The sequence below is a fragment of the Anomaloglossus baeobatrachus genome, chromosome 9, assembly GCF_048569485.1.
Source record: "Anomaloglossus baeobatrachus isolate aAnoBae1 chromosome 9, aAnoBae1.hap1, whole genome shotgun sequence".
NCBI lineage: Eukaryota > Metazoa > Chordata > Amphibia > Anura > Aromobatidae > Anomaloglossus > Anomaloglossus baeobatrachus.
This window is the reverse complement of record NC_134361.1, coordinates 78,504,483-78,522,067: the sequence shown is the minus strand read 5'-3', so window position 1 is coordinate 78,522,067 and position 17,585 is coordinate 78,504,483. Positions and strand designations below refer to the sequence as shown.

The 17,585-nt window shown below is 41.8% G+C and overlaps 1 protein-coding gene across 3 annotated transcripts in view; it reads right to left on the bottom strand.

Annotated features, from left to right (window-relative positions):
• Window positions 1–17,585, bottom strand: part of PASD1 (PAS domain containing repressor 1) — a 203,922-nt gene that overhangs the window by 73,556 nt on the left and 112,781 nt on the right. For all 3 annotated transcript variants that reach the window (XM_075323813.1, XM_075323815.1, XM_075323814.1), the window contains exons 2-5: window positions 14,606–14,659; window positions 11,346–11,402; window positions 260–414; window positions 78–169 (exon numbers count right to left, since the gene is read on the bottom strand). In XM_075323813.1, the coding sequence (XP_075179928.1) occupies window positions 78–169; window positions 260–414; window positions 11,346–11,377 (279 nt within the window). In that variant the 5' untranslated portion in view covers window positions 11,378–11,402; window positions 14,606–14,659. The remainder of the gene's footprint in view (window positions 1–77; window positions 170–259; window positions 415–11,345; window positions 11,403–14,605; window positions 14,660–17,585) is intronic.

The window sequence follows — 17,585 nt, the reverse complement described above, 5'->3', positions numbered from 1 at the left end:
ATCCCTCCCTACTCATTTCAGGATATGTGCCAAGCTGGAAGAAAAGTTAGAATGGAAAAATGATATAATGAGTTTACCTCTAACATCAACTGGGTGAACTCTTCATTACTAAGAAAAGACGGCTTCCAGTCCTGCCTGATTTCACAAGCTTCTGTCTGTGCTGTGATTTCTAGGAAAGGAACAAACACATTGTACATGAATACATATGACACATATACTATACGTATACCACTATGCAGCACACAGCAGTAGAGCATACCTTTCTGCTTCTGCAAGAAATCAATAGTTCTTTGGAGAATGGTGGACTTGTCCATCTTGAGGGGATGTCCATGACCATGCAGCATTGTACACAGCTCCTTAATGAGGACATTAAATTGGTCTCTTCTCTTCTTCTCAGATTTATTCCGTGAAGCCCTGATTTAAAACCACAGAATGAAAAGTATTATTATAAAGCTAGACTGTGAGACATCTACAAGGCTTTGCTCAAATCTTCCACAATTTTGATGGTGGGAAACTTCAACTACCACAGATCCATGCCTGTCCCTAAAAAGTAGAATAATGCACTTCTTATCCCTTTGTGGTGAGTTTCCCAGGAATGTCCATGACTGCAGAAGGAAAATGTAATAGGGCCAAAGACCAAAGACTATTTTCCATGATGGTCTGTAGGCTATATGGATGGGTTGGCACTGTGCAGGGAAAGACTTTAAAGAGGCCGTAGTGATAAATTAGTAGTGAGGTCCCATTCGTTGTCTGTATAAAGGGGGTTCCAAGTGGTCAGACCACTGTTGATCACATAGGGATGCAAAATCCTACAAATGTCCCTTTAGAAAGGTGTAGCAGATTCCCAAAATCCTGTTTAGACAACTACCATTTGAGCACATACTGTGCATTTTAGCTACACATACGGAGTTGACTATACAACCTCAAAGTGCAGCTCAGACTTGTTTTAATCCTCATCTGCTCAGCTAACAGAAACCATGGGAAAACAGTATAAGACTATCTGCAAACTGAGATTTTCAAGGAGTTTTTGGCTCAAGAACTGGACAGAATCTGAACGGAAACTCTCCAAATCCTCCTCCAAATTTCAAAACTCCACAAAAACTTTGAGTTTCTGCTCTGAAAGCACATCAAATAGACTTCATGTACACATAGCCTAGGAATGCTCACGGCAGGGGCAGATATATCATTGGCGCAACCTGTGCAGCCACACAGGGGCCCAAGAGGTAAGAGGGCCCATTTCTACCTCCAAAGCAGGTGCAATTTTGCATTTTGATAAGCTCTTGGGCTGCAAAGGGCCCATATATTGCTCTTGAACAGGGGACCTCTTCTGTATGTTTCCACAAGTGGCTCACAGAGTCATTTTGCAGGGTTTTTGGTGCAGAAACTGAGCAGAACCTCTAAGGCGGGCTTTGCACGTTGTGACATCGCAAGCCGATGCTGCGATGTCGCACGCGATAGTCCCCGCCCCTTTCGCAGCAGCGATATCTTGTGATAGCTGCTGTAGCGAACATTATCGCTGCGGAAGCTTCACATGCACTCACCTGGCGTGCAACGTCGCTCTGGCCGGCGTCCCGCCTCCTTCCTAAGAGGACGGGTCGTACAACGTCAAAGCGACGTCACACGGCAGGCAGCCAATAGAAGCGGAGGGGCGGAGATGAGCAGGATGTAAACATCCCGCCCACCTCCTTCCTTCCGTATAGCCGGCGGCGGCAGGTATGGAGATGTTCCTCGCTCCTGCGGCTTTACACACAGCGATGTGTGCTGCCGCAGGAACGAGGAACTACATCGTACCTGTCTCTGCACTGGCATTATGGAAATGTCGGAGAATACACCGATGATACGATAACGACGCTTTTGCGCTCGTTAATTGTATCATCTAGGATTTACACACTACAATGTCGAAAGTGACGCCGGATGTGCGTCACTTTCGATTTGACCCCACCGACATCGCACGTGCGATGTTGCAACGTGCAAAGCCGCCCTAAGTGTTTGAGGTTTGTGATGAGGATCTGGAGACTTCAGCTCAGTTTCTGCTCCAGTATCTGTTAAAAAAAACCTCTGTGGACACATACCCTGTGAAATTAAGCATCCTCAAGAAAGGGATAGGTTTTAAATTTTGTTCCGTGGTGCCATATGTCTTAACATATTGCCGGTAGATGAAATGACTAGAGATGAGCAGACCCGTGGAAGTTCGGTTTGGAGGGTTCAGCTGGACTTTTGAAAAAGTTTGGTTTGGGACCTGGACTTGACCTGAACCTCAATGGAAGACACTAAAGGACAGTTCGGGTTTCTGCCCGCCCCCATGGAGCCAGCCATAAACAGATCACTTCCAGGGGCAGATGGGCTCAGTTTTTAAATTTTTTTTGCACACTACATCTGATCACACTGTTGTTACACCCACTGCGAGCAAATCAAACACTGCAAGCGGCTCGCACTGGGCTAAGCACCGAGAGTACCCGAGCACAGTGATGCTTGCGCGAGTGTTGTTCTCATGTAAAGCACCCGAACTCCGAATCTGAACTTTTTTTTTTTTTTTTTATATATAAAGCGTGTGTTTGCTACGAACACCGAACACTGAACCTTGGGTTTGCCTATCTCTAGAAGTCATCATATCACAGAACAAATATTGAAATTAAAATACACAATTATTCTGGTATAATAGCAGTCAATGAAACACAGTGAGGTGTGTCACTCCCGGATTCTCATGGTTTATTTTGGAAGCAATATAACAAGACACTATGTGCAGATCTCCTCTAATTCGGGACTGATATCATACAAAAAATTGATCTGGACATCGGGATTTCAATCTAAGTCATGTGGATTTCAATAATTGCCTATGATTGCAACCAGCGGGTCGGCTTTGTGGGAGCTGCAGTAATGATTTTGTAATGGCCTACAAAGCTCCAGTATTAGTCATCAGTACTTTTCCAATTCATCCTTAATCAAAAAAGCACAAAAACAGCCTAAGCACTGGCTGACATACTTAGTCACTGACCAAAGCTGCAATATTCCCAAATGTCAAGCTACTGCCTTACACCACCGACATGACGGGAGGAAGGTCCAGGCCAATGGAATATGACAATGAAGGAATATAAAGCTATAATGTCTGATTTATCGATTGTGGTATTTCTTTACAGTCACTTTTCTTTTTTGTCCAGTGGTATTCGTTGCTGTGTGCCAAATTCTTCAAAGCGGTGCAAGAAGTTCATAGATTTTGTGAAAAGTGGAAAAACAAATTATCTTTATTTTTTGTGTTTCCACTTTTACGTTTCTTTTTAACACAAAATATATTTTGCACAATGGCACATAGAAATGTGCAAAAATATCTGGAGCACATAAAATCTCTCACGGGGTTGGGTATGAGACTGGTGTACATTTACGACTTTTTGAAAAGTTTCAAAAATTTTAATTGATGAACCACGTGAAGACATTTGGAGAAACTAAACTACACCCAGAGCCTGAACTAAAAAATAAAAACATTGGTGAACATATATATATAAAACAGACTTCAAAAACAGCGCAAATGAAAAGATGAATATGGCCTAAACTAAAAAAAGACACAAAACAATAAAAACCCGACAAAACACTGGCACAATTGAATTGAGCCCAAAGATTTTACTCTTACATCGGTAAAACCTTTGCTGCCATGTTGTTGCCATGTTTCACCTAAGATAAGACAGCGTCTTATATTATTTTTTTGCTCCAAGAAATGGGCTAGGGCTTATTTTCAAGGACAATATGTTACATAAACCTTCTGTATTGGAAATCAAAATCACTCTGTAAGTTAGGTACTATGGTAATTTAGCGGAAAACAAAATTTGGCTCAACCACAACCAGTCAAAAGGTTATATGCTGTGTTATAACAGTCGGTAACATGAACAATAAAGTCAAACTGCAGTCGTACGTTTTTGTGGACTACGATCAGTCAATGGGAATCTATGTTTTCTGTAGTAGGTCCACTCTCTGTTCCGATCTAAAGTCGTGTTTCAAGTGGAGCTAAACTTTTCACTAAGATTTGTTATGTTTGGTCCTGTGTTCAGTATTTCTCATTGAGAAGGGGTCAAGAGTCTAAAAGCCTAGTTAGTAAATCTACGGGTCAGGAGACCTCTATGCCTACTCTTCAGCAAAATATAGGCTTGTCTGCCCTTTTTTAGGAATGATCAGTGTCTCTTGTTATGTACAGTTCATCTCTGGGGGTTTTGGTGTTGAGTAAGAGGGTGGACTGAAAGAGGACCAGGTCAGAGATGCGGCAAAGTTTTTGCTCTTATTTTATTCCCATTGCCCTCGTGAAATTTCCATTGATTGCATTTTTATTTTTTAGAAAAAAAAAACACCATGTGTCTCCAGAGATATGGGCCTATTTATTTAGTGCTAATTTTTATGATTTTTTTAAGGGGGCATAGCTCACAGGGTAACAATAAAGAGCACCCAAATGAGAGGTCACCCCCAAAGAATCCAGTGAGTCACGCCCCTTTGGATAAGGACATAAAAATTAGCACTAAATAAAAGGTCCTGATCTCTGGAACTATATGGTGGGTTTAAAACAAAGAAACAAATAAATAATGGTCTACTTGGGAGCCATCACATAGGAGAAAAAGCTGCCCGCTTTTGACCAGGTACAAGGTCTAAGACTCCTCCACTCACTCATCAACTGTATAGAATAAGTAGTACAACATTAACAATGAACAAATTAATAAAAAGTTGAGATACATTTTAAAAGGGTCAGACACATTATTTTTACAATGGAGACATGATTTTGTGGTAGATATATATAAATATAGCAGGTTATCTTCCTTCAAGGCAATCTGTCACCAGGTTTTTGCAACTTCATCTGACAGCAGCATAGTGTAGGCAAAGAGATTCTGAAAATAACCACGTTTATCTTAGATTACTGTGTGCAGCCATTCTGACTATATCTCAGAATTGAGCGTAGCAGAGCTGGGATCTGTCTCCGCTCACACCGGGCTCTCTATAGAGATTGTACATTGACTATGAGGTGTCAATCATAGCAGGGGGCATGCTTAACTGCTGTGCATGAGGCAGGGAGTCAAACCAATGTTAAATAAGAGAAACACAGATGTTTTTCCATTTTTAGCCCTCACAGCATGCTGTCCTTAACATCCTGCTGACAGATTCTCTTTAAGCTCTTAGACTAACCTTCATCACACACTGCACTTCCATCCATAACCTGCATATGGAAGAACATATGACCTGATCTGTCCATCAGCTTCCTCCAATAGAAAATCAGCTTTCCCATGTGAAGTGTTTTCCTATTGGAGGACGCTGATGGACAGGACTGGTCACATGCTCCTCCACCAGCAGCCATTTTGAAAAGACAACTGTGTAGTCTGTGAGGATTGCAGCACTAATAAGTACAGGAGGAGAAGCTGTAATATTTATGTATTTGTGAGCAACGTAATAATATGTTTTGAACACAATACCTAAAATACTTATAAAGGGACAACCCCTTTAAGTGAAGTGTAATTCCACAGAGCTAACCTTCAAGTATGTCATTTGATTTGCAAATCAGCCACATCCTTCTTGGCTCTTCACACATCTGTGCCGTATAAAGACAATATGACTTTTTTTTTAATAAAGGATGATATCATTAAGTAATAATCTAAGTTTATGAGCGACAGAAGCCTCGATGACTAAATAATGATAGTGTGTTCACCACTTTGGTATTTTAAATGATGATTTCAAAATGTCCTCATGTCTTGTGATAAAAATGTTAGGACTTGTTCAGAAAAGTATTAATAAAAAATAAAACTCAGTATTACAGCGAACACTGCTTCTTTCTACTGCAACTTTTTGATTTTTGAAAGTTGGCTTTTTCCTCCCCTTTTTCCAAGTCATAACTTTTTTATTTTTGATTTTTGTTTTTAAAGTGATATTTTTATATCAACATTCCCATTTGAGGGCTTTTTTGTGTAGCGTGCTGACTTTTTTTTATATATTGTGAAGTACATACTGTGTTTCAATCAATTTTTATTGTATTTTGGGGGAGGGGGGAGAGTTGAAAAACAGAAAAACTTGTATTTTAATTTTTTTGTCTTTGAACTGTGAAAAGGGCGTGATTCAAATGTTTAATTTTCTTATATTTAAAAAAGATTTTTTTTTTTATCCATTTTATTGTTTAGATCCTTTCTGGATCTTATTCTCTGCAATAGTAGCTGATCAGCAGTACCTGGCAGTATATTTTGCTGTGTAATCTGAGAGCAGCATGATGTAGGTGCTGAGAGCCTGATTCCAGTAATGTGTCACTTTCCACACTGAGTGTTGTTTAAATAATATCAGTGTTTTATCAGCTAGATAATATCTCTGTCTTGTGACCCCTCAACTGCTCTGTGTAACCCCGCCCTGAGCACTGATTAGCAGCTTTCTGTCAATGTACAGTGTACACAGAATGCTGCGAACCAGTGGTGTAGGTGGGGTTATGCAGGGTTTAGCATCCAGAACTGGGCTAGATCTCCAGCACAGAAAGCAGTGTCTGTGTCAAAATAATGACATGTAGACCAGCAAGTGACACATCACTAGAAATAGGGTCTTGGCCCCTACATTACACTGCTCTCGTATTACAAAGCAAAAACCTGCTGACATTTTCTTTTAAGGAGTCATCGTCTTTGGACATTTTTTTTTGTTTAAAGGACCGACTGCATACTAGGCTGATTACAGGATATCTTGTCAATAGACCACTAGCATTATTTGCAGTTTGAACAAGGTACAAAGTGTTCAGTTTCCCTGCATTGCCACCAAAGGGGAAATAAAGTTCCTTGAAGTAAGAGACACTTAAAGGAAATCTGTCAGCAGGTTTTTTCTATGTAAGCTAAAGACAGCATGTTGCAAGGGTTAACACACAGAATTCAGGGATGCATGTCTTGTTAAGGTACCAGCTATTGTTTATTTGCTATGTGTATTTAAGCAGCAGAACTCTATTCATTGCTCAGACTACAATGTTATGCTTAGGGTAGTCCGGAACTCCCCCTGCTGTGATTGACAGGTCACTGTCAATGTACAATCTCTACAGAGAGCCTGATGTGGATGGGACAGCTCCCAGCTTTGCTTTATGGCTAAAACTAAAAATTCTTATTGTGTTAAACCAGCTACACCAAGTAATCTAAGTGCTACATCGATGGATTCAGGATGTTTTTGCCTACATCATGCTGCTCTCAGATGAGGTAACAAAAACCTGCTGACAGATTCACTTTAAGCCCTAATTCACAAAATTGCCATTTTGTGAACATAATACGTTTGGGACCCAGTCTTGGAGACATTCTTTTCAGTTTTGTGCTTGATCTGGCACATCAGAATTACAGTGGGAAAAAAGTATCTCATACTTACTCCATTAGATACATTTAGGGATACTATCCACACTAACCATACATTTCTTGACCACGAATCTTCAAAAACACTAGTGCATGCCCTCATCATCTCTTGTCTCAACTACTGCAACCTTCTGCTCTCTGGCCTCTCTTCTAAAGCCTGCTTTACACCTTTCAATTCTGCATACGATATCGTATGCGATGTGACCCGCCCCCATCGTATGTGCGACACGTTCAATTTGTTGACCGTCTCACACAAAGGATTAATTGCTGTCACACTTACCCTTCCATACGACCTCGCTGTGGGCAGCGAACATCCACTTCCTGGAGTGGGAGGGACGTTCGGCGTCACACCGACGCCACACGGCAGCCGGCCAATAGAAGCGGAGGGGCGGAGATGAGTAGGACGTAAACATCCCGCCCACCTCCTTCCTTCCGCATAGCCGGCGGGAGCCGTGGGATGCAGGTAAGATCTGTTCATCGTTCCCGGGGTGTCACACACTGCGATGTGTGCTGCCTCGGGAACATTGAACAACCCGACATGCAATTTTTAGGAAATAAACGACGTGTATGCGATGAACGGCTTTACGTTGAATCGCAGTCGCACGTAGTTGTCACACGCTACAACACCACTAACGATGCCGGATGCGCGTCACTTAGGACACATCGTTAGATATGTTGTAGCGTGTAAAGCCCGCTTAAGATTCTCACACAACTAAAATCTATCCTAAATTCTGCCACCTTTCCTCTCCCATTATTCCTCGGCATCTCCTCTCTGCCAATCCCTTCACAGGATTCTCATTGCCCAAAGACTCGATTTCAAAACACGAACCATTGTGAAGGAGAGTGAAAATACAAAAGGCGCTACTAGGGTTCTAACGTTACAAATGTTTGTGGAATAAATATCAGATGTGCTCACCTGATACAGTTGTGAGAATAGTCACAAATGCTATTGATAGCTTGCAGGTTATAGCTGCAGCAGGCACCACGAGGAGTTAGCATCAAAATTTCAAATAGAAGTGGACTCCTGCACTGTCGTAAGAAGATGGTCAGCAATAATGGCTAAACGTGATTTTACATGTGTGATTTATCTGAGGAAGGAGATGTGATCTCTGAAACACATAATAAAATCACGTTTAACCGTTTCTGCTGACCATCTTGTTATGACAGCACGTGAGTCCACTTCTATTTGAAATTAAAACCCTAACCATGACATACAAAGCCATCCACAACATGTCTCCTCCATTCATGTGACCTAGTCTCCCGGTATCTACCTACACATAACCTCAGATCCTCACAAGACCTCCTTCTCTCCTCATATCTCCTCTTCCCACAATCGCATACAAGATTTCTCCCGCACCTCCCCCATTCTCTGGAACTCTGTACCCCAACAAATCAGATTCTTGGCTACTTTGTAAACCTTCAAAAGGATCCTCAAGATCTACCTCTTCCGACAAGCCTACAATCTGCAATAACCATCAGTCTACTGTACCGCCACATGACCAGTTCTACCCTCACCTACTGTATCCTCACCCATCCCCTGTAGACTGTGAGCCCTCGTGGGCAGGGTCCGCTCTCCTCCTATACCAGTCTGTGCCTTGCATTAATCATGATTATTGTAAATGTCTACATATGCCCTTTTGATGGAATAAATTGCGCTATAATAATTAATTATAATAATTAATAAAATAATAATACTACGCAAATGGAAGTATCTTAAAACAATCTATCTATGGCTAAATAGAGCTGTAAGGGAAGCAATAAAAGAAAAACAGAAAGCCTTAAAAGAATTAAAGAGGGTAGGTAGTGATGAGGCATTATATAATTATAGAAAATTAAATAAAATATGTAAAAAGCAAATTAAGTTAGCTAAGTTTGAGACAGAGAGACTCATTGCGAGAGAAAGTAAAAATAATCCTAAAATATTCTTTAACTACATAAACAGTAAAAAACTGAAAAGCGATAGTGTTGGCCCCCTTAAAAATAGTCTTGGTGAAATGGTGGAAGGGGATGAGGGTAAAGCCAACCTGCTGAATGACTTTTTTTCTACGGTTTTTATACAAGAAAATGCCATGGCAGATGACATGACCAGTGATGCCATAAATTCACCCTTGAATATTACCTGCTTAACCCAGCAGGAAGTACGCCGCCGCCTCGAAATCACTAAGGTTGACAAATCTCCGGGCCCGGATGGCATACACCCCAGAGTACTACAGGAATTGAGTTCTGTGATAGATAGACCATTATTTTTAATCTTCTCAGATTCCTTAATAACAGGGTCGGTACCGCAGGACTGGCGCATAGCAAATGTGGTGCCAATATTCAAAAAAGGGACAAAAACGGAGCCGGGAAATTATAGGCCGGTAAGTTTAACCTCTACGGTTGGTAAAATCCTTGAGGGTTTCTTGAGAGATGCTATACTGGAGTATCTCAAGAAAAATAACCTTATGACAGAGTATCAACATGGGTTTATGAGGGATCGATCCTGTCAAACTAATTTGATCAGCTTCTATGAAGAGGTAAGTTCAAGCCTGGACCAGGGAAATGCAGTGGATGTTGTGTATATGGACTTTTCAAAAGCTTTTGATACGGTGCCACACAAAAGGTTGGTACATAAAATGAGAATAATGGGGATAGGGGAAAATATGTGTAACTGGGTTAAAAACTGGCTCAGTGATAGGAAACAAAGGGTGGTTATTAATGGTACGTACTCGGACTGGGTCTCAGTTCATAGTGGGGTACCACAGGGGTCAGTATTGGGCCCGCTTCTTTTCAACATATTTATAAATGACCTTGTTGGGGGCATGCGGAGTAGAATTTCAATATTTGCAGATGATACTAAACTCTGCAGGGTAATCAATACAGAGGAGGATAATTTTATATTACAGGGAGATTTATGTAAATTGGAGGATTGGGCTGAGAAGTGGCAATTGAAGTTTAATGTAGATAAATGTAAGGTCATGCACTTGGGTAGAGGAAATAACATTTATGATTATGTACTTAATTGTAGAACACTGGGTAAAACAGACACAGAAAAAGACTTGGGTGTATGGGTGGATGGTAAACTTCACTTTAGTGGACAGTGTCAGGCAGCTGCTGCCAGGGCTAATAAAATAATGGGATGTATTAAAAGAGGTATAAGTGTTCATGAAAAAAATATAGTTCTACCTCTGTACAAGTCACTAGTGCGACCGCACTTAGAATACTGTGTACAATTCTGGTCACCGATATATAAGAAGGACATAGCTGAACTGGAGAGGGTGCAGAGAAGAGCGACCAAGATTATTAGAGGAATGGGGGGGCTGCAATATGAAGACAGGTTATTAAACTTGGGGTTATTTAGTTTGGAAAAACGAAGGCTTAGGGGAGATCTAATCACAATGTATAAATATATGAGGGGACAGTACAGAGACCTTTCCAAAGATCTATTTACACCTAGGCCTGCGACTGGAACACGGGGGCATCCACTACGTCTTGAGGAAAGAAGGTTTAATCATAATCACAGACGAGGATTCTTTACTGTACGAGCAGTGAGACTATGGAACTCTCTGCCGCATGATGTTGTAATGAGTGATTCACTACTAACATTTAAGCAGAGCCTGGATGCCTTTCTTGAAAAATTTAATATTACCAGTTATGTATATTAGATTTTATGACAGGGTATTGATCCAGGGAACTAGTCTGATTGCCGGATGTGGAGTCAGGAAGGAAATTTTTTCCCCATTGGAACTTGTTTGCCACATTGGGGTTTTTTGCCTTCCTCTGGATCAACATGTTAGGCTACGGGTTGAACTAGATGGACTTAGAGTCTCCCTTCAACCTTAAAAACTATGATACTATGAAAACTATGAAAAAAAATGTCTCAGTGCTGTGTAAATCTAAGCAAATTTATTTACAAAAATAACTAAAGGTTTTATGCAAATTATATGTAGATGTTTTCTTTTTTGTTGTATCTGTTTTGCCTTATAACAGTTTTATTGTACTAGTATAATACAAATAAAGGCTTCCTATTGGCTCACGCACCTCTTCGCTCTGTCTTTCTCATCTTCATCCATCAGCTCGTTTAGACAACACAGGATTCTAAAGGAGAAAATTAGACACCGGTAAATGCAATTATTGAAAATTGAGTTTAAGACCTTAAACAAAAATCTATATAAATTTGCAGCTAATGTGTAAATAAACATTGACGTTACTAACGCAGCTGTGGCTATTCCCTGCGGACAGATTCTCGGTAATCACTGCTGAGTAATAGGGCATCATCAAAACATCTGCTCATATGACGCCGCATACGCACACATTTTCACTTGGGACCCCTGTGATGACTGTACTGTCATTTTAGGACAGGGGGTCCGCTCTCAGCCTCCATTTGTGATGACATTCTCGGTTGCTGATAGGTTATCAACAGGTGAATATAATTATAAAAAATATATATATTTTTTTGTTATTGCTGTAAAAATTTGAATAGACAGGAATCAGAAATAAGCAGAAACATAATTTATAGCACAGATGACAGGGGGGCCCTTGTTTACTACATTCTGCCATGCAATGCTCCCCTGCCTCCAAGTTTCCGGCTTGTTGGGGACGCTGTGATAGTCGTTGCTGAGGATACATTTAGGACTACTGATGGGCAGTCCGGCTCTTTTTGGTGATCCGGCTCCCTTGGCTCCGCTCACCAAAAAGAACTGGATCTTAAATGGCTTCCTATTAAATATGTGATCACCCCATGTGAACACATATTTAAGATAACGTTAACGCTATTGAAACCACGCCCACTCATGGCCTAAGCTATGGCCACTTGCATCCAGCCAATTACACTGATGAGTTGGCGGGATTTGGTTTAGGTGGTCGGGGTTTTATCCGCTGATCACCAGAATTTTACACCCAATGGGAGCCATTAAGAGAATTTATTGGCTCTACTGATCATTCACAACAGGGATCCGATTCTTTGTCTTGGATCGTTCAAGAAAAACACATCACTATTTACGACATATAAACTAAGTTACAGTCTGAGCCAAAAAAATGTTTCTTCAAATATGCTATGTGTATAAATAGTGTTAGGCTACTTTCACACCTCCGGCTTTTGCAATGCGGCACAATCCGGCACTTTGCAGGAAAACCGCAACCGTTTTTTTTTTGCTGCCGGTTGCGTTTTTCCTGCATAGACTTTAATTAGTGCCGCATTGTGCCGCATGGGCTTGCGTTCGGTCCGGTTTTTGCCGCATGCGGCAGATTTAGCCGATGCGGCGGCCGGATGGAACGTTCCCTGCAACGTTTTTTGCTCCGGCCGATGCGGCGCTTTTCCCAATGCATCCCTATGGATGCCGGATGTGGCACGATGCGGCAAAAACCGCATCCGGCCGCCGCATGCGGTTTTTGCCACTGCGCATGCTCAGTAGCATGCCGCAAGTGGCAAAAAACGGACCGGCCGCATGTAAAAAACTTATGCAAAGGATGCGGTGTTTTCACCGCATCCGTTGCATAGGCTTCACAGCCGGATTGAGCCGCACGGCTCAAACCGGATGTGTGAAAGTAGCCTTAAGGAGGCGGAGGCCAAAGATTTAAGTGCACCTTCCCACCTGCTTGTTTCCCATCTATCTGCCCCCTTCTCTTGCTCTACGAAGCCAGAGCTGTCAATCAAAGAAGAAGGGAGAGTGAAGAGGGAAAACAAGCAGGTCATAAGGTACACTTATATGTTTGGCCGTGCTATTTAACTCCATTTTAAAAAGGACCAAAAAACAGGATTTTCCTATACAAACTAAAGTCAGTGCTATACTGGCACTATCATGCTGATTCTATATATACCTTTAGTTGTCAGATCGGATGAATAGTTTCTGAAATACAGGCAAGTAAAGTTTGTGAAATGCACTGTGTTTTGATTGATAGCAGCTACAGAATATCTAATAGATGGGTCGGGTTCTGCTAGTTAATCCCACCCCTGTCTGCCTGCCTATTCTTCAACCCCTCTGTCCTTCACCCCCCTGTAATAACAGAGACAGGTAAGCAGACAGGGGCGGGAATAAGTATCAAAACCCGACCCACCTATTAGATATTCTGTAGCTGATATCAATCAAATAACAGTGGATTTTACAAACTTTACTTGCCTGTATTTCAGAAACTATACATCCGATCTCACAATTAAATGTATGTATAGAATCAGCATGATAGCACCAGTATAGCACTGGCTCTTTAGTTTATATAGGAAAATCCTGGTGGTTGGTCCTTTTTAAGGGCAGGTGCTGATAGCTAAATTTTTGGTCAGAGAGTAATCCGACAAAACACTGTACCGCACTTGCACCAATGTTTGTCTATGGAGCTGTGCACATGTCAGATTTTTCCCTGGACAGTATCTATCAGTGAAAAAATTGTTGCATGTCCAAGTTTGTTCTGATATTTGGATTGCACTCGACCATGCAAGTTAATGAACAACCAAATGTAGTTCGATTTCTGAGGAGTCACAGAATGGAGAACATGGAGAAATTTTGTTCTCCTTCTTCTCCTCACAGTGTCCTCCAATTCTCTCATCCGAGAAAATCAGATTACACTATGCTCAGATTAAACTCTGATTAGACTGCTATTTGCATAATCATCTCAATTCTCTCGGATGAGAAAATATATGACCGTCTGAATGAGCCCTTAGGGGTACTTTGCACACTACAACATCGCAAGCTGATGGTAGTGATGCCGAGCGCGATAGTCCCCGCCCCCGTCGCAGCTGCGATATCTTGTGATAGCTGCCGTAGCGAACATTATCGCTACGGCAGCTTCACATGCACTTACCTGCCCTGCGACGTCGCTCTGGCCGGCGAACCGCCTCCTTCCTAAGGGGGCGGGTCGTGCGGCGTCACAGCGACGTCACACGGCAGGCGGCCAATAGAAGCGGTGGGGCGGAGATGAGCGGGATGTAAACATCCCGCCCACCTCCTTCCTTCCTCATACGCAGGTAAGGCGATGTTCCTTGCTCCTGCGGCTTCACACACAGTGATATGTGTTGCCGCAGGAACGAGGAACAACATCGTAACATCGGTCCTTCCGACATTATGGAAATGCCCGACACTACACCGATGATACGATTACGACGCTTTTGCGCTCGTTAATTGTAGTAAAGAGGATTCACATACTCCGATGTCGACAGCGACGCCGGATGTGCGTCACTTTTGATTTTACCCCACCGACATCGCACCTGCGATGTCGTAGTGTGCAAACTACCCCTTAGAGTCTCTTAATCGACAGGTGGGTTCTGAAAAGCAAGAATGCTGGTTCACCTAAAACATTGTATTACTTACACATCAGTATTCTCGGTGAGACTGGACACAATGTATTCTTCTTCTTCTTGTATTCTAGAGAAAAGGAGATTTATATTAATGATTTACATTACATTCATCTATATTATTGCTCAGTCACTGGCGGACACAGACAGTAAAGGACTCCTGTGCAAGAACAATATATGGGCTCTTTTCACCAATGACATGTCTATACAATGTCTACACAAAAATGAAAAGCTGATACATAGAGATTGTACAACACATCATCCAAGCAATGGAAATCTATTACGCAAGACATTTTATGCTGTATCATACATGATTTCCCTACATTTTTAACTAACTACAGAACAGCAGCCATTTATTAAATCCATATAACTTAAATTAGTATTAAAATAGATTCAACATGATAAAGTTACAATATCAGACATTGCAAACAAAGAGCTCGGAATAACTCATCACTCAGCTCCAGGCATTCCAAAAACAGTTGTATCATCCACCATATAAAAAGGAATCTGCCACCAGGTTTTTGCCATGTAATCTGAGAACAGCATAATCTGGAGACAGAGACCCTGATTCCAGCGATGTGTCCCTTACTGGGCTGCTTCCTGTAGTTTTGATCAAATAAGTTTTATCAGCAGGAGATTATCATTAGAAGGCTTGTAAAGCTGCTGCCAGGTAGTCCTTCATATTTATGAGCTCTGTCTAATTCCGCCAAACCACTGATTGGCAACTTTCTGCATATGCACAGTGTACATAGGGAGCTGCCAATCAATGATGTGGGCAGGGTTATACAGAGCTCAAAATTCAGATAACTGATAGACATGCAGCAGATAACACTCTGATTTTATCAAAACTGCAGCAAGTAGCCCAAAAATTAGTTGTACTCAAAAATACACTGGAGGAAACAATAGAATGAAGTTGCGCCAAAGTTTGCAACTTATTATAAAGATGTCATTTATGATTCAGGTAAAAATATATGGAGTTGCTAGACTCTGCCCACAAAACGTAAAATAATAATCGAACACAACAAAGTAGACTTAAAAAGGGACAAAGAATAATGAATTAGGTGCAAATAAAAAAAAAAAAAAAAGCGCAACACACAAAAAAATAGACAAAAAAAATAGACACAAAGGCAATGATTAATTGGAGCCAAAAAGAAAAGTGAAAACTGAACCGGACGAAAAATTAGAACAATAATGCTTTCACATATTTACATTTTTTGTCAAAATATTTGGAGTATTTGTACTGTTTGACCATTGATGACATTTTGTGAAGATTTCACTATATTGGTTGAAGCTTCTCTACGCTGTCCAACTCTGATCGAGGAACTTTCAAAAACAAACCATTCAACATGTTTCTCAATTGGGAGCTTTTAAATCCATGCATTTGCATGTAAAACACCCTTTGTCTTCATTAGAGATGAGCGAACCTGAGATTTGGTGTTCGTACCAAACACAGACTACAAAAAAAACCCAACAGAGTTTGAGTTCGGAGTTCAGGTGCTTTTACGTATGCAAACCACTCGCGCGAGCATCGCTGTGCTCAGGAACGCTTGGTCCCCAGCCCAGCCGCTTGCAGTATTTGATCTCCTCGCACTGGGGGTAACAACAGCATGACCGGATGTAGTGTGCACCAAACAAAAATGAAAAACCCGTCCACCCACTCCTGGAAGTGATCTCTTTATGACTGGCTGCATGTTATCGGAGTCATCAACTGCCCAATTAGTGGCTTCCATTGGGGTTTTGGTCAAGTCCGGATCCCAAACCAAACTTTTCAAAAGTCCGGCTGCACCCGCCGAAGCGAACTTCCACAGATCCGCTCATAACTTAAGGGGGCTTTACACGCTACGACATCGCTAATGCGAACTCGTTGGGGTCACGGAATTGGTGACGCACATCCGTCCGCATTAGCGATGCCGTTGCGTGTGACACCTATGAGCGATTTTGCATCGTTGCAAAAAAGTGCAAAATCACTCATCGGTGATATGGGGGTCCATTCTCAAAAATCGTTACTGCAGCAGTAACGAAGCTGTTCTTCGTTCCTGCGGCAGCACACATTGCTCCGTGTGACACCACAGGAACGAGGAAGCTTTCCTTACCTGCCTCCCGGCCGCTATGCGGAAGGAAGGAGGTGGGCGGGATGTTACGTCCCGCTCATCTCCGCCCCTCCGCTTCTATTGGGTGGCGGTTCAGTGATGCAGCTGTGACGTCGCTGTGACGCTGAACGAACCGCCCCCTTAGAAAGGAGGCGGTTCGCCAGTCACAGCGACGTCGCCGGGCAGGTAAGTATGTGTGACAGGTCTGGGCGATGTTGTGCGGCACGGGCAGCGATTTGCCCGTGTCGCACAACAGATGGGGGCGGGTACCCATGCTAGCGATATCGGTACCGATATTGCAGCGTTGCAAGCGGCCTTTAGACATCTTCACAAACTAACACATTGCCCCTTAGCTCCTATGTCTAGAAGAAATCTTAAAGGCTAGTCTCCTCCCATCAGCTCAGAGACAACTGGAAATTGAAGATTTAGCCTCCAGATGGAAAAACTAATGAAAAAGGCAGTATACAATTTTAAAAAAATGGCCAGAATAATATTATTTCTTATGTATACATATTACAGAATGTTCTGAAAAGTTATCTGAAACGACCTATATACATTAAGCTTTGTCACATCATTTGTGCCCCTAAACTTCCATTAGTACCAGACCTTTCCATTACTGCATTCTCCAGAGGTCTACTTAGTAGCCCAATCTGATGTGTCATAAGTGGCAGGAAACATCATACAAAACCTTGTCCTCAAGAACGTCAATGGATATAGCATGTGGCTATAATAATATCAGCTTCTAATGTACTGTAAAGTCAGAGAACAATGTGTGCTTTCTGCGGATAACATGACCATTTCATTTCTGCTTTTTCATGTTATGTATAAATGCGTTGTAGGAGGTAAAAATATATATATTTGATTTATCAATTATATCCCTAAAATACCCCAAGGACTATCTCTCTC